Raw genomic sequence first — 18,460 nt, 5'->3', positions numbered from 1 at the left:
ATGCTACAGCAGCAGCAGACGATGCTACAGCAGCAGCAGACGATGCTACAGCAGCAGCAGACGGTACTACAGCAGCAGCAGCAGCTGATGGTGGTACAACAGCAGCAGCAGCTGACAGTGCAGCAGCAGCTGACGGTGGTACAGCAGCAGCAGCAGCTGTACCACCAATAGTAGCGATGGTTGATTGGGGTTTATTGTACAACCTGGCCAGCTCGGAGGCACGCACTCCACTTTCATACTTATCAATGATCTTTTTCTTCATCTCTATAGTAATTCTCACCCTTATTGCTGTAGGGTTGGCACTAGAAGCTTTCTTGGGGCCCATGGTCACTTATTTTCCAGAAAAAATCACCAAAAACACTAATAATATGAAATGTTCCGATTGTATGCTTGGATGTTACCGCGGAGGCTGGCTGGTAAACAATGCCACCGGCGGAACATGTGAGCGTGGCTCAGGCCGCACATTGGACGCGTCTCGGACGAAGGGCGGTGAGCGGGTTTTTGGGCGGTATGCGAGGCAAAATTTTTGCGATCAAAGCGTCCGGTATGCGGGGGTCCACTGTATATCACTAGTACATAAGAGGTGTATGTGGAGGCAAATTACCATCTAGCTGTACCAGTATCTGAAAGTACTTTGGATAACTCCTTACCAAAGGTTTATTTCCTATGTTCTACCAGAGCCCATTGGTGAATAAAATGAACTAGTGATTTTGTACAAGTCTGGTATACTTGTATATAATTATGAACTATTCAATAGTGGATAAGCAAAATTTCTTGCGAATTCAAAAACTATTTGTACACACAAAAATTCTTACTTAAATATACAAGTTCTCAAGTGTAAACCTATTTGCATTATTTACCTGAATGGCAGGAGCAGCAGAGAGTGCCTCGGAGAAGCATATCATACACATATCATCAGCATCCTGTTTCAGAGAAGGAGTATTCGAACAACCATGTAAGCACGGCAAACATGAAGACTCGCCTTTTAGGCCTCCACACAGGTGGCCGCAATCATGGGTGCGAACACAAGCTTCACGATTATATTCCTGAAAGGATTAGATGTAAAATTAATCCTCTTTTCTTTTATTAAAGTAGAATTTGTTTGGTGCAAAAGGTACACACTGATGTTGACAGGGACATGTGGTTAAGTGTAGGCATCTTTTCACTGTGATTGTGATGGTGCCAGAGACAATAAGCTGTGCAGCAGTATTAAATTTATATGCTCTACTAGCTTGGCTTAAGGAAAGAAGTAAAAGTTAAAGGTTAAATAGATGCAATAATTTATATACAATGTAATGCAGGGCCATTTTCACTTACAGTCGCTGATTATGGCCTAAATTTAGTTCAAGTTTCAGAAGTTTGGCTTAATACATTACTGAGAAAATAACTTTGTTATTTAAAGGATCAGTGGGTGTTCAAGTTTACTGCACCTTGCAAGTCATCTCCAGGATAGTGTGCTGGAGATGCCCAGTCATTATTTATTTAAGTTTATAAAACTGTATTATCCGTGTGTGTCGTAAGAGGCGACTGAAATGAAGGAAGCAAGGGGCTAGTAGCCACTTCTCCTGAATACATTACTAAATTTAAAGAAATTTTCTTTTTTCTTTTTAGGTCACCCTGCCTCGGGGGGTTACAGCTTGGTCATTGAAAAAATAAAAAACTGTATTATCTATCTCAATTATTACTTTTTTATCAAACAAATGTAACAACTAGATGTAAAGTCTTCAAAAGATATAGTAAATGCACACATAATGGAAAGTGATTAAATACCTTACAAGTAAATGAATTCTGTACTTTATATGTAAAAGTAACAAACACATGAACAAACCCACCGAGACCAATATATTTAGCCCTCTTGCTTACAACATGCGTCCATCTTCTGGGAGTGCCTCTTCACCCCATGAAAGTGGGAAAATAGCTTTAACAAAAGGTAATGATGATGATAATAATCTCTAGCTTTTACTTTATTTAGCAGTGAAGAGTAAGTGCATAGTAGTTATATACTATCCAATGACCATTACAGAGTCTTGTATTTATACAGTTGGTCTCCTGCCTTTCTAGGCCACAGCTGATACTAATTATACCTATTGCTCTGATTTTGTTGGAAAATGATAATGACACATTCTTAATTTTCTATTATCCAATAGTGCATCCAACAGCACAACAATGAAACAATTAAATTTAGTGATTCTGTACTGCTACAATCAAACATTACTGGAAACACCATCCTTAGTCAAGTGTTACATGATCTATAATTTAAAATATCATGTCTACAGTATGTAAATAGCAGCTAACCTGGCAGTCTTGATCTTGACAAACTGGTGCTGGTGAAAGTAGAGAAGGTTGAGCCGGAGCACCACAAAAACGGCATGCTGACGTAGCCACAGCTCCCCGTGATTGTTGATTCTCTCCACGAAGCTCTAGCATGGCTTTTAATGTGGTAGAATCTGCCAGAGCCAGCAGCCAGAATAACTTTGTTCGACCACATCCCTCATGAAGGTCAACCTTTCAGTCAGGAATTTTTTTTTATTTGCAAAATACTTTTAGGAGTAATTATTTTTTTTTACAGTGTATTTTTAGGATAAATGCATGCACTATTGTAGACAGAAATACCATACTTAAAAATCAAATAAATTTATTACAGTACTATATTAACATGTTTAACCCTTAAACTGTTCAAATGTAGATAAATGTTTTCACGTGTAGAGCTCCAACCTTGATTTTCCCCATAAGAAAGCATGTAAAAAAACGTAGATCTACGACTGGAGCACTAGCGGTGCAAATGTAGATCTACGTTTGGACAGTTTAAGGGTTAAAGAAGTATTAGAAATAGCATTTACAGAATACAGGACTGGTAATTAGAATGTTTACATTATTAACTATCATACAAATTATATATCACACTATATACAATATTAGATAAATTAAATAGCCTTAGAAATGAATTGATGAATTATTTAATTCAACAGCATTAAATATACGTACTTATGGCATTAATGTCTTAAATGCTGAAACTAAGCAGGGTTTGGTTATCAGCACTCATGCTACTCAAATTCATGACATTTTAGCACATTCCTAGTCAACATTAGTTCACATACCTTAATAGCTTCCTGTTCCTGTCTGAAGACTGTACGATGGTGAAGCCTAGTACGACGATGTAGATGAAGAATGCGGTCACATTCGCCACACAGATTGCTCCCACATTCTTCACAAAGGATCATTGCTGGGGTTTCTCCATCATCATGATTTTCACATGTTGGCTAATTGTTAACAGAGAGGGAAATGAAAGTCAAACTTCAGAAAATGAACTATAGGGAAAGGTAGGAGACGCTCGAACATCCAACAGGTATGTGTGAACGTGTTATATCAAAATGGAGACAAGTGACTTTTAGGGTTTGCAATGAGGGATTTAGGGAAAGAAGTTAGCTGGACTTGAGTCTTGAAAGTGGGAGGTACAGTGCTTACACTCTGGAGGGGTTGAGATGTTGGAGTTCGAAGGGTGATTTGAACTGTGATGTCTGTATACTTTTGGCAAGACAGCTGTTGACTGAATGATGGATAATATTTTTTTGGGGTCACCCTACCTTAGTGGGAGACAGCAGGTTTGGTAAAAAGAGAAAACATTACTTGATGGAAATCCACTAAAGTTGAACAATTTCTTCAGGAAAAAAAAAATCATCTGAGTAAAATATGAGTGGAATACTAAACAAAAACAAACTAAATTAGAGTTCATGCAACTTACCCTAGGCTCAGGATTATGAGGGTCACCAGAAGTGGTAGTTGCTTGCCAGTGTTGTGAAGACAAAGCATCAACATGATCAGGGTGAAGAACACACAGTGAAGCTAGAGCTAACCATAGGGTTGGTGTTGCCAGACAAGTAGCTGCACATGATCGGTCACCTTCATTTAACCGAGTCAGATTGATGATGTTTTCTGCTATTGCTGCTTTACTTACTTTAGCCCATGCATCTGAGAGTTTACCCTGTTGAATTTGAACTGTGTAAAAAATCTGCATCAAAATGATAAAACTTTCTCAGGAATAAAAAAAAACTCACAATATTATCTTAAAGAACTATCAGAATAAAGAAATACAGGCAAATTAACCACACATATGACATGATTTCCATTTTACTCAATAAAGCTTTATTTATTTCTTTTTGATATAACATTTCAAAACTGTTGTCCAGAGGGCTGAGGAAGGGTTGTTGAGGTGGTTCGGACATGTAGAGAGAATGGAGCGAAACAGAATGACTTCAAGAGTGTATCAGTCTGTAGTGGAAGGAAGGTGGGGTAGGGGTTGGACTAGGAAAGGTTGGAGGGAGGGAGTAAAGGAGGTTTTGTGTGTGAGGGGCTTGGACTTCCAGCGGGCATGCGTGAGCGTGTTTGATAGGAGTGAATGGAGACAAATGGTTTTTAATATTTGACGTGCTGTTGGAGTGTGAGCTAAGTAACATTTATGAAGGGATTCAGGGAAACCGGCAGGCTGGACTTGAGTCCTGGAGATGGGAAGTACAGTGCCTGCACTCTGAAGGAGGGGTGTTAATGTTGCAGTTTAAAAACTGTAGTGTAAAGCACCCTTCTGGCAAGACAGTGATGGAGTGAATGATGGTGAAAGTTTTTCTTTTTCGGGCCACCCTGCCTTGGTGGGAATCGGCCAGTGTGTTAATAATAAAAAAAAAAACATTTTAGCATCTGTTACTATAGAGAAACTGGACACATGCATGAGAACCTTCTTACTTCACGCTTTTTCTGTGCTACACATCTAATTATGTGACTACCTAACATTTTCTAAATGGTAAAACACTGTGTGAACTCCATACTGTCATTATTCTATAAAAACTTATCATATTGAGTTAAGTTTTCTTATTTTTATTTATTTAAAGGAAGCTTTGAGTTTTAGGGGTTTGAGCATCTAGCAGGATTGTGTGAGCATGTTAGACAGAAGTGAATAGAGATAAGTGGTTTTTGAGGAACATACTGTTGGAGTGTGAGCAGGTTAATTTTCATGAAATGATTCAGTGAAACTAGTTAGCTGGAATAGAGTCCTGGAGGTGAAAGAAAAGTGCCTGCACTCTGGAAGAGGGGTGGGGATATCTTAGTTGGAGGGGAAGCTGAACTATGATGTCAGTACACTTCTGGCAAGACAGAGTGAATGAATGATGGTATGTATGTGTTTTCTTCTTTTGGGTCACTCTGCCTTGACAGAACACTGCCACAGATTTTTTTTTTTTAAATTTGTACATATTATTTCCTGTTCTACTTTAACTGTTACAAACTACTAGCATGGATAAACTTTGTATGAACTTAAAATCTATCATATTAATCCTAAATCCATTATTATTATTATCCATTATTATTTATTTTTGTTTTCTTTCTTTTTGGGTCACCCTGCCTTGGTGGGAAATGGCCGACGTGTTAAAAATAAAAAAATAATGAATTTTAAAAGCACAATGACCAGTGCACTGTTACCTCCACCTAAATTTCATCATATCTATAACTTCATGACATTACTTTCATGGCTTCATGTGCATGAAATTAAAATTATTTACAGTATATTATTAAGTCAGTTTCTTTTATTGCTAAATCCAACTTCTCAAGTACTAACCTAAATAACTAATAGCAACAGTTACTATCAAGATACTACACATTATTATTATTATTATTATAATTTTTACTACTGTAATTATTTTCCAATTTTTTTTTCAACAAGTCGGCCATCTCCGACTGAGGCAGGGTGACCCAAAAAGAAAATACTTTCATCATCATTCAACACTTTCACCTCACTCATACATAATCACTGTTTTTGAAGAGGCACCAAGATACAACAGTTTAGAAGCATATATAAGGATATATAACATCTCTCTCCAAACTGCCAATATCCCAAATACCTCCTTTAACCCCTTGACTGTCGCAGCCCCAAATCCTAAGGTGTCTCCTGGTGTCGCAAAATCCCCCCCCCCCCACCCAAAAAAAAAAAAAAAAAAATTCTTATGAAATGACAGAGAATATTTTCCCAACTGTAATGACACCAAAAGAACGAAATTTGATGGAAAACTGACGGAATTATGCTCTCGCAAAGTTAGCGACCTCGGCGAAGTTTACGAATCAGTGATTTCGCCCAATTTGAGCCCTATTTTTGGCCAATTCCATTGTTCCAGTTGACCAAATTCATAGCTATTTCTTTAGAACTCCATTTTTTCTATCAATTGGGTACAAGAAACTGCCCACTTACCAATTTCAACTAACCAATAACGTGGTCAGAAATTTGCAATTTGGCCAATTTCACAAAAATTAAAAAACATGAAAATTTCAAAATAGGGTCCAGAATGAACAATGCAGACATTCCTGGCTCTACAATAACATTTTCTTTGTTCATCAGTCACGTCTCCAGGCCCCTCTTCCTTTTCTATTTTGAATTTTTATTAAAAAAAAAAATAGAAGATTTGCTGTTATGCAGACTACTGCAATATTGTAATATTATTATTTTTTTATTATCACACTGGCCGATTCCCACCAAGACAGGGTGGCCCGAAAAAGAAAAACTTTCACCATCATTCACTCCATCACTGTCTTGCCAGAAGGGTGCTTTACACTACAGTTTTTAAACTGCAACATTAACACCCCTCCTTCAGAGTGCAGGCACTGTACTTCCCATCTCCACGACTCAAGTCCAGTCTGTCGGTTTCCCTGAACCCCTTCATAAATGTTACTTTGCTCACACTCCAACAGCATGTCAAGTATTAAAAAAAAAAAAAAACATTTGTCTCCATTTACTCCTATCAAACATGCTCATGCATGCCTGCTGGAAGTCCAAGCCCCTCACACACAAAACCTCCTTTACCCCCCCCTACAACCTTTCCTAGGCCGACCCCTACCCCGCCTTCCTTCCACTACAGACTGATACACTCTTGAAGTCACTCTGTTTCGCTCCATTCTCTCTACATGTCCGAACCACCTCAACAACCCTTCCTCAGCCTTCTGGACAACAGTTTTGGTAATCCTGCACCTCCTCCTAACTTCCAAACTACAAATTCTCTGCATTATATTCATACCACACATTGCCCTCAGACATGACATCTCCACTGCCTCCAGCCTTCTCCTCGCTGCAACATTCATCACCCATGCTTCACACCCATATAAGAGCGTTGGTAAAACTATATTCTCATACAATCCCCTCTTTGCCTCCAAGGACAAAGTTCTTTGTCTCCACAGACTCTTAAGTGCACCACTCACCCTTTTCCCCTCATCAATTCTATGATTCACCTCATCTTTCATAGACCCATCCGCTGACACGTCCACTCCCAAATATCTGAATACATTCACCTCCTCCATACTCTCTCCCTCCAATCTGATATCCAATCTTTCATCACCTAATATTTTTGTTATCCTCATAACCTTACTCTTTCCTGTATTCACTTTTAATTTTCTTCTTTTGCACACCCTACCAAATTCATCCACCAATCTCTGCAACTTCTCTTCAGAATCTCCCAAGAGCACAGTGTCATCAGCAAAGAGCAACTGTGACAACTCCCACTTTATGTGTGATTCTTTATCTTTTAACTCCACGCCTCTTGCCAAGACCCTCGCATTTACTTCTCTTACAACCCCATCTATAAATATATTAAACAACCACGGTGACATCACACATCCTTGTCTAAGGCCTACTTTTACTGGGAAATAATTTCCCTCTTTCCTGCATACTCTAACTTGAGCCTCGCTATCCTCGTAAAAACTCTTCACTGTTTTCAGTAACCTACCTCCTACACCATACACCTGCAACATCTGCCACATTGCCTCCCTATCCACCCTGTCATATGCCTTTTCCAAATCCATAAATGCCACAAAGACCTCTTTAGCCTTATCTAAATACTGTTCACTTATATGTTTCACTGTAAACACCTTGTCCACACACCCCCTACCTTTCCTAAAGTCTCCTTGTTCATCTGCTACCCTATTCTCCGTCTTACTCTTAATTCTTTCAATAATAACTCTACCATACACTTTACCAGGTATACTCAACAGACTTATCCCCCTATAATTTTTGCACTCTCTTTTGTCCCCTTTGCCTTTATACAAAGGAACTATGCATGCTCTCTGCTAATCCCTAGGTACCTTACCCTCTTCCATACATTTGTTAAATAATTGCACCAACCACTCCAAAACTATATCCCCACCTGCTTTTAACATTTCTATCTTTATCCCATCAATCCCGGCTGCCTTACCCCCTTTCATTTTACCTACTGCCTCACGAACTTCCCCCACACTCACAACTAGCTCTTCCTCACTCCTACAAGATGTTATTCCTCCTTGCCCTATACACAAAATCACAGCTTCCCTATTTTCATCAACATTTAACAATTCCTCAAAATATTCCCTCCATCTTCCCAATACCTCTAACTCTCCATTTAATAACTCTCCTCTCCTATTTTTAACTGACAAATCCATTTGTTCTCTAGGCTTCCTTAACTTGTTAATCTCACTCCAAAACTTTTTCTTGTTTTCAACAAAATTTGTTGATAACATCTCACCCACTCTCTCATTTGCTCTCTTTTGTAATAATTGTATAAATAATGTCAACCCATTCATGACTGCATATCAGAATGGCTAGTTGGACATTTATTGAAAAAATTACATCATCTGTTTACTTTTGAACATTGGCAAAAATCAAATATTTCTCCTACTTTGAGCTCCATTTCAAGGTTCTTTTCATAGTAAAGCCAATCAAAATCACCTCTGTTTCTATAATATGTTTTCCATTCTATCAAATGAGACCAAGAAAACGAAAATACAACCATAAATACTATACGAAAATGGACCACAAAGTGGGCATTTTAATTAAAAAAGAAAGTCGGAGCTTTTTTTTTTCTCATTATGCACTGTGTGCTGCAGGATTTTTTATATGGTGCACACTGACCACACAGACCCATTCTCTCACATGTGGGCCTACCAGCTTTCTCCTGCTTGATTTGAAGCCGCTAGAATTTATGAGTACAGTGGACCCCTGGTTCATGATGCTATCGGTATCCGATAAATTCGGTAACCGATGCATCATATCGCCAAAAATTTGCCTCGGTTCCCGTTACAAAACCCTGTATGCGATGCAATTCGTACGAGACGAGTCCACATGTGGCCTGAACTACCCCGTGTGTGCCAGTGTTTAAAAGCCAGCCAGTATGCGCGCATCTAAGGATACATTCGGTACATTCCATATTATCCATATTATCACTGTTTTTGGTGCCTGTTTCTGCAAAATAAGTCACCATGGGCCCCAAGAGAGCTTCTAGTGCCAACCCTTCGAGACCAAGGGTGCTAATGACTATTGAAATGAAGAAAGAGATAATTGCAAAGTACGAAAGTGGAGAGTGTGTGTCGGAGCTGGTCAGGTTGTATAGTAAACCCCAACCAACCCCCTCTACTATAGTGAGCAGGAAAACAGCAATCAAGGAAGCTGCTGTCGCAAAAGGTGCAACTGTGATTACGAAACAGCGACCGCAAATGTTAAAAAATGTTGAGAGACTGTTATTGGTGTGGATAAATGAAAAACAGATAGCAGGAGATAGCATCTTTCAAGCAATCATCTGTGAAAAGGCTAGGCAGTTGCATGACGATTTGGTAAAGAAATTGCCTGCAACTAGTGGTGATGTGAGTGAATTTAAGGCCCGCAAAGGTTGGTTTGAAAGATTTAAGAACCGTAGTGGCATACATAGTGTGATTAGGCATGGTGAGGCTGCCAGTTCAGACCACAAACCGGCTGAAAAATATGTGCATGAATTCAAGGAGTACATAGAGGCTGAAGGATTGAAACCTGAACAAGTGTTTAATTGTGACGAAACAGGCCTGTTTTGGAAGAAATTGCCAAGCAGGACCTACATTACTCAGGAGGAAAAGCAACCTCAAGTCCTAATGGAGGGGGATTTCCCTTCTAAACAATAGGTTCAATACTCTCCCCTCCTCCCATCCCATCAATCATCATTAGATCTTCATTAAAGGTAAGTGTCAATTATTCTATTGTTATTGTTATTGTAATTATTCTATTTAATTAAACTTAATATTTCATGTGTTAAAAGTTTTTTTTTCATACTTTTGGGTGTCTTGCACGGATTAATTTGATTTCCATTATTTCTTATGGGGAAAATTGATTCGCCTTCCGATAATTTTGGTTTACGATGAGCTCTCAGGAACGGATTAATATTGCGAACCGGGGGTCCACTGTACTATATACACGTCAAAAACGGTGGCTTATAAGACGTATATATATGACCAATACAGTCAAAGGGTTAAAGTGCAGGCATTGTACTTCCCATTTCCAGGACTCAAGTCCGGCTATATAAAAACAATAGGTTTCCCTGAATCCTTTCACTAAATATTACCCTGCTCACACTCCAACAATTCATCAGGTCCCAAAAAACATTCGTCTCCATTCACTCCTATCTAACACGCTCACGCACGCTTGACAGAAGTCCAAGTCCCTTGCCCACAAAACCTCCTTTACCCCCTCCCTCCAACCTCTTCAAGGACGACCCCTACCCGCCTTCCTTCCCCTACAGATTTAAATGCTCTCCATGTCATTCTACTTTGATCTGTTCTCTCTAAATGACCAAACCACCTCAACAACTCGTCTTCAGCCCTTTAACTAATACTTTTATTACTCCACACCTTCTCCTAATTCCCACACTCCAAATTTTCTGCATAATATTTACACCACACATTGCCCTTAGACAGGACATCTCCACTGCCTCTAACCACCTCCTCACTGCAGCATTTACAACCCAAGCTTCACATCCATATAAAAGTGCTGGTACCACTATACTTTCATACATTCCCTTTTTTGCCTCCAGAGATAACGTTTTTGTCTTCACATATACCTCAACACACCACTCACTTTTTTTCCTTCATCAATAATATCTGAAAACATTCACTTCTTCCATGCTCCCTCTCTCCAATGTGATATCCAATTTTTTCTTTATCTAAATCATTTGATACTCTCATCGCCTTACTCTTATCTATGTCCACTTTCAACTTTCTACCTTTACACACACTCCCAAACTTGTCCACTAGCCTTTGCAACTTTTCTTTAGAATCTCCCATAAGAACAGTATCATCAGCAATAAAGTAACTGTGTCAACTCCCATTTTGTATTTGATTCCCCATAATTTAATCCCACCCCTCTCCCTAACACCCTAGCATTTATTTCTTTCACAACCCCATCCATAAATATATAAAACAACCATGATGACATTACACATTCCTGTCTAAGACCTACTTTTACCGGGAAGTAGTCTCCCTCTCTTCTACACACCCTAACCTGAGCCTCACTATCCTCATAAAAACTCTTTACAGCATTTAGTAACTTACTACCTATTCCATATACTTACACCATCTGCCACACTGCTCCCCTATCCACTCTATCATATTTTTTTTTTCAACAAACTGGCCATATCCCACCAAGGCAGGGTGGCCCAAAAAGAAAAACGAAAGTTTCTCTTTTTAAATTTAGTAATTTATACAAGAGAAGGGGTTACTAGCCCCTTGCCCACGGCATTTTAGTCGCCTCTTACAACATGCACGGCTTATGGAGGAAGAATTCTGTTTCACTTCCCCATGGAAATAAGAGGAAATAAACAAGAACAAGAACTAGAAAGAAAACAGCAGAAAATCCAGAGGGGTGTGTATACATATGCTTGTACACGTATGTGTAGTGTGACCTAAGTGTAAGTAGAGTAGCAAGACGTACCTGAAATCTCGCCAGCAATCCTATCATCATGTAAAACAATTACAGGTTTCCGTTTTACACTCACTTGGCAGGACGGTAGTATGTACCTCCCTGGGAGGTTGCTGTCTACCAACCTACTACCTATACTCTATCATATGCCTTTTCCAACTCCATAAATGTATTGAAAACTTCCCTACCTTTATCTAAATACTGTTCACATATATGCTTCAATATAAACACTTGATCTACACATCCCCTCCCCTCTCTAAAGCCTCCTTGCTCATCCGCAATCCTACTCTCTATCTTACCTCTAATTCTTTCAATAACAACCCTACCGTACACTTTTTCTGGTATACTCATTAAACTTATTCCCCTATAATTTTTACAATTTCTTTTGTCCCCTTCCCTTTATATAAAGGAACTATACTTGCTCTCTGCCAATCCCTAGGTACCTTCCCCTCTTTCATACATTTTTTTTTTCAACAAGTCAGCCGTCTACCACCGAGGCAGGGTGACCCAAAAAAGAAAGAAAATCCCCAAAAAGAAAATACTTTCATCATCATTCAACACTTTCACCTCACTCACACATAATCACTGTTTTTGCAGAGGTGCTCAGAACACAACAGTTTAGAAGCATATACGTATAAAGATACACAACATATCCCTCCAAACTGCTAAGTTTTTCATACATTTATCAAACAAAAATACCAACCACTCCAACACTATATGCCCCCCTGCTTTTAACATTTCTGTCATGATCCCGTCAGTTCCAGCTGCTTTACCCAATTTCATTCTACGTAATGCCTCACGCACCTCCCCCACACTCACATCCAGCTCTTCTTCACTCCTAAAAGATGCTATACCTCCCTGGCCAGTTCATGAAATTACTGTCTCCCTTTCTTCATCAACATTTAAAAGTTCCTCAAAATATTCCCGACATCTACCCCAGTACCTCCAGCTCCCCATCTACTAACTCCCTTACTCTGTTTTTAACTGACATATCCATTCGTTCCCTAGGCTTCCTTAACTTTTTTATCTCACTCCAAAATTTTTTCTTATTTTCATCCAAGTATTCTCTCATCACTCTCTTCATGTTTCTTTTACTCTCCATATACTCTGCTCTTCTGATAACACTTCTGCTTTGTAAAAACCTCTCATAAGCTACCTTTTTCTCTTTTATCACTCCCTTTACTTCATCATTCCACCAATCACTCCTCTTTCCTCCTGCACCCACCCTCCTATAGCCACAAACAAACATTCTAATACTGCATTTTTAAAACTAATCCAACCCTCTTGAACCCCCCCCCCCCCCACACTACTCATACTTGCACTAGCCCACCTTTCTGCCACATATTCGAAATATGCCAATTTTTTTTTTTTTTTTAACAAGTCAGCCATCTCCCAACAAAGCAGGGTGACCCAAAAAGAAAGAAAATCCCCAAAAAGAAAATACTTTCATCACACACAATCATTGTTTTTGGAGAGGTGCTCAGAATACAACAGTTTAAAGCATATATGTATAAAGATACACAACATACCCCTCCAAACTGCCAATATCCCAAACCCCTCCTTTAAAGTGCAGGCACTGTACTTCCCATTTCCAGGACTCAAGTCCAGCTTTATAAAAATAACCGGTTTCCCTGAATCCCTTCGCTAAATATTACCCTGCTCACACTCCAACAGCTCGTCAGGTGCCAAATACCATTCGTCTCCATTCACTCCTATCTAACACCCTCATGCACACTTGCTGGAAGTCCAAGCCCCTCGCCCAGAAAACCTCCTTTATCCCCTCCCTCCAACCTTTACTCATCGAATTGTAATTCATTTATAAAAATCAATACACAACTTGTAGAACTTTTTTTTTTTTTTTTTTTTTCAACAAGTCGGTCGTCTCCCACCGAGGCAGGGTGACCCAAAAAAGAAAGAAAATCCCCAAAAAGAAAATACTTTCATCATCATTCAACACTTTCACCACACTCACACATTATCACTGCTTTTGCAGAGGTGCTCAAAATATAACAGTTTAGAAGCATATACGTATAGAGATACACAACATATCCCTCCAAACTGCCAATATCCCAAACCCCTCCTTTAAAGTGCAGGCATTGTACTTCCCATTTCCAGGACTCAAGTCCGACTATATGAAAATAACCGGTTTCCCTGAATCCCTTCACTAAATATTACCCTGCTCACACTCCAACAGATCGTCAGGTCCCAAGTATCATTCGTCTCCATTCACTCCTATCTAACACGCTCATGCACGCTTGCTGGAAGTCCAAGCCCCTCACCCACAAAACCTCCTTTACCCCCTCTTTCCAACCCTTTCGAGGACGACCCCTACCCCTCTTTCCTTCCCCTATAGATTTATATGCTTTCCATGTCATTCTACTTTGATCCATTCTCTCTAAATGACCAAACCACCTCAACAACCCCTCTTCTGCCCTCTGACTAATGCTTTTATTAACTCCACACCTTCTCCTAATTTCCACACTCCGAATTTTCTGCATAATATTTACACCACACATTGCCCTTAGACAGGACATCTCCACTGCCTCCAACCGTCTCCTCGCTGCTGCATTTACCACCCAAGCTTCACATCCATATAAGAGTGTTGGTACTACTATACTTTCATACATTCCCTTCTTTGCCTCCATAGATAACGTTTTTTGACTCCACATATACCTCAACGCACCACTCACCTTTTTTCCCTCATCAATTCTATGATTAACCTCATCCTTCATAAATCCATCCGCCGACACGTCAACTCCCAAGTATCTGAAAACATTCACTTCTTCCATACTCCTCCTCCCCAATTTGATATCCAATTTTTCTTTATCTAAATCATTTGATACCCTCATCACCTTACTCTTTTCTATGTTCACTTTCAACTTTCTACCTTTACACACATTCTCAAACTCATCCACTAACCTTTGCAATTTTTCTTTAGAATCTCCCATAAGCACAGTATCATCAGCAAAAAGTAACTGTGTCAATTCCCATTTTGAATTTGATTCCCCATAATTTAATCCCACCCCTCTCCCGAACACCCTAGCATTTACTTCTTTTACAACCCCATCTATAAATATATTAAACAACCATGGTGACATTACACATCCCTGTCTAAGACCTACTTTTACCGGGAAGTATTCTCCCTCTTTTCTACACACCCTAACCTGAGCCTCACTATCCTCATAAAAGCTCTTTACAGCATTTATTAACTTACCACCTATTCCATATACTTGCAACATCTGCCACATTGCTCCTCTATCCACTCTATCATATGCCTTTTCTAAATCCATAAATGCAATAAAAACTTCCCTACCTTTATCTAAATACTGTTCACATATATGCTTCAATGTAAACACTGTAGAACTGTTAGTACAAAAAGGTATCTTTGCTGTTTTTGCTATGATATAGTAAATGTTAGATTTAAAATACCATGTGCATTATTATTATTATATTACCATACAATCAAAAGTAGAAAAATGAATTCAACTAGATTTTAAAAATAATTAAAACTCACCATTGTCATATCTCTAATTAAGCTAATAATTAGATCGGCCTGCTTTTGTGTAGCCGAGCCTTGAAGCCACCAGCGAGGGGAACTGGCTGTAGGTGTGGGCATAGTTGTAGCAAGTGTCACTGATGTCACTCCACCTTTGCCTTGGGACATTACTGATTTACTTCCTTCACTACCCTTTGTCTTAAGTTGAACTGTTAGTGCCTTGGCAATCACAGCCAGGAATACATCAAGAATACCCTGTCTGAACATAAAAATGCTATTAGATTTATGTATTCTGTACATATACAGAAAATCTAAAAAATAAAGTACAATACATTGATACATTTCATTTCCAACAAATCCTACAAATATTAACCCCTTCAGGGTCCAGAGGCCAAATTTCAAAGTATGCACCAGGGTTCAAGAATTTAAAATAAAAATTTTTTTTTTTATTTTTTCTTATGAAATGGTAGAGAATCGTTTTCTGAAGGTAATAATACAAAAAGTACGAAATTTGATGGAAAATTGACAAAATTATGCTCTCGTGAATTTTGATGTGTCAGCGATAATTACGCATCGGCGATTTTGCTGACTTTGACTCCCATTTTAGGCCAATTACATTATTCCAGTCAACCAAATTCTTAGCTATTTCACTAGTATTACAGTACTTCTATTCTATCAATTGAGCACAAGAAATCGCCAAGTCAACTGTTTCAACTACGAAATAGAGTGATCGGAAATTGGTAATTTGGCCAATTTAATGCAAAGTTCAAAATATTCCAATTTCAAAATAGGGTCCAGAATAAACAATGCAGGCATTCCTGGCACTAAATTAACATTTCCTCTGTTCATTAGTTACATTTTCAGGCTTTACAAATGAATTCCATTTTGATTTTTTATTCACATTATGAATTTTCATTCAAACCAAGCAATAGAAGATTTACTGTTATGCAATATTGCAATAATTGTATAAATAATATCACCACATTTGTGAACGTATATTAAACCCACCAGCTGGCGTGTATTAGACGTGTGAGGTCATTTGTCTACCCTTGAACATTGGCAAAAATTTAACATTTTCGCTACTTTGAGCTCAGTTTTAAGCCATTTTAAGTACTAAAACCAATCAAAATCATCTCTATTTCTCTAATGTATTTTCCATTCTATCAAATGAGACCAAGAAATTGCAAATAGTATAACTATAAAAACATACGAAAAAACACTGCAAAGTTGCTGCTTTAATCGAAAATTACGGTCTCAGTTTTTTTCTCTCATTGTGCACTGGGTGCTGCAGGATTTGTTTTATGTGGTGCACACATACCACATAGATGTATTCTCTCATATCTAGGCCCAAATATACCGCTCACAGCTTATCAGAGTGAGCTGAGCTCATGGCGTAGATCTACGGTTTGGACCCTCAACTCAAAGCCGTAGAACTACGGCACGGACCCTGAAAGGGTTAAATTAAATATGTTTTGTATTTCTAATTTGCTATTTACATTTTTTATGAACCTGTGGCTTATATCAACTATAAGCATGATCCCTTGAATAGGAAATAATAATAATAGGTGTAGTGGAAAGTGAAAATAAGAATGAAACCAAATTGTAATACATGCCTTGGTAAAAATGTACTAGTGAAAAATAATTATAGAATGAGTAAGGAAAGACAAAACTGTACACGTTAGAGAAAAGATAAGACGGGTAAACAGGAGAGGTAAATGTGCAAAATACTAAAAGTGCAGAGTACAAAATGTAACTATAACTGCAGAGCACCAAGTGTAACTACAGCTCCAAAGCACCAAGTAAAACTATAGCTGCAGAGCACTAAGTGTAACTATAGCTGCAGAGCACCAAGTGTAACTATAGCTGCAGAGCACCAAGTGTAACTATAGCTGCAGAGCACCAAGTGTAACTATAGCTGCAGAGCACCAAGTATAACTATAGCTGCAGAGCACAAAGTGTAACTATAGCTGCAGAGCACAAAGTGTAACTATAGCTGCAGAGCACCAAGTATAACTACAGATAAAAAATTCATAAGTCAGAGAAAAGGTCTTCTTTCTTTATTCGCCCCTATTATATGCCCTCTGCTTACCACGACCATTTCACTGCTCTCATAAATGAAGCTAACTGATGCTCTCCTATACTTATTGCTACTTCAGTGCTTTCATGATAGGCTACCTAATGTCCCACTTGCTTTACTTCAATTTCAGTGCTTGCATGACTAAAGCTAACTGGTTCACTACCTACTGTAGAGCACTCAACTCTCTTAATACTTTCAGCTTACTTATGAATATCAAATGTGCTTTCATCATCCTTTGTAGCAGCATGAAGAATAGCATAATCTTGAGCAGGAAGAACATCAACACCCACAATGAGAGCAAGAGACTGTGGAGGCACATCAGCCAACATACGCCGAAACAAGGCTACAACCTGTTGGAAAACGTTAAAAATATTACTGTGGATTTCCCTTAAAAACATAAGGGTGGGGTACACTATGCCTTTCACTTGAATTAGTCACATTTCTTAACTCGTGCCTTTTACCCTCATCACACTTTTAAATTAAGTTTCTGTTATCTATATCTATCATCACATTTTCATCAGAAATAAAATGAAGAATTCTTATAAAAAATACCTAACAGTACTCTCAAGTCCTTGAAAATATGTGATGAGATTTTTCCTAAACACTTAACTTCTCAAAGCAGAATTAGTGCATGACATCCCCTAAATGTACATGCAGTATCTCTTGATTACATCATATGAACTTCACACTTACTTGTCTTTGCACACGTGCAGAGCCAGTGTGCAGCAGCGAGAGAAGGTGCCTCAGTAAACGATCCTGTTGGGCTAGATGTGCGCGTCCTACTGCTGAGCCACTGAGAGCCAGGACCATGGACAGCATCTCAAAGCAGTAAGTGTCAGGGGGATTATTTTGCCCTTCTTCAGGTGTAGCCGGAGTGCCTAGTCCTCCACAGCTTAGTCCGGCTTCCCATTCTTCTCGGGCCCTTACAGTTTCTTTGCGTATAGCCTGCACTATATGTGCACAAACCTAAAGGTATATACATATGTTAAGTGGCAGAAGTACTGGGTGATAAATTAATTATCAAAGCATGCATTTTAAAGATAATTAATTATCAGAAATTATTAAAAAATCAACATGTGATATCAAAATACTCTGGGTCATGTACCGAACTACAAAGATTGTTTGAATGTATAACCCCTAGTCACTGTATGTCTATCATCTGCTT

The 18,460-nt window shown here is 38.7% G+C and overlaps 1 protein-coding gene across 4 annotated transcripts in view; it reads right to left on the bottom strand.

Moving 5' to 3' along the window:
• The window catches only part of hiw (MYC binding protein highwire), a 300,830-nt gene that overhangs the window by 13,852 nt on the left and 268,518 nt on the right, over positions 1–18,460 (bottom strand). For all 4 annotated transcript variants that reach the window (XM_053789308.2, XM_070094063.1, XM_070094064.1 and 1 more), the window contains 7 exons: positions 17,989–18,261; positions 17,500–17,645; positions 15,237–15,477; positions 3,743–3,982; positions 3,099–3,260; positions 2,296–2,505; positions 861–1,046 (listed from right to left, as the gene is read on the bottom strand). In XM_053789308.2, coding sequence (XP_053645283.1) covers positions 861–1,046; positions 2,296–2,505; positions 3,099–3,260; positions 3,743–3,982; positions 15,237–15,477; positions 17,500–17,645; positions 17,989–18,261 — 1,458 coding nt within the window. The remainder of the gene's footprint in view (positions 1–860; positions 1,047–2,295; positions 2,506–3,098; positions 3,261–3,742; positions 3,983–15,236; positions 15,478–17,499; positions 17,646–17,988; positions 18,262–18,460) is intronic.

Source organism: Cherax quadricarinatus, chromosome 44, assembly GCF_038502225.1.
Source record: "Cherax quadricarinatus isolate ZL_2023a chromosome 44, ASM3850222v1, whole genome shotgun sequence".
NCBI lineage: Eukaryota > Metazoa > Arthropoda > Malacostraca > Decapoda > Parastacidae > Cherax > Cherax quadricarinatus.
This window is presented reverse-complemented; position numbering and strand designations above follow the sequence as displayed.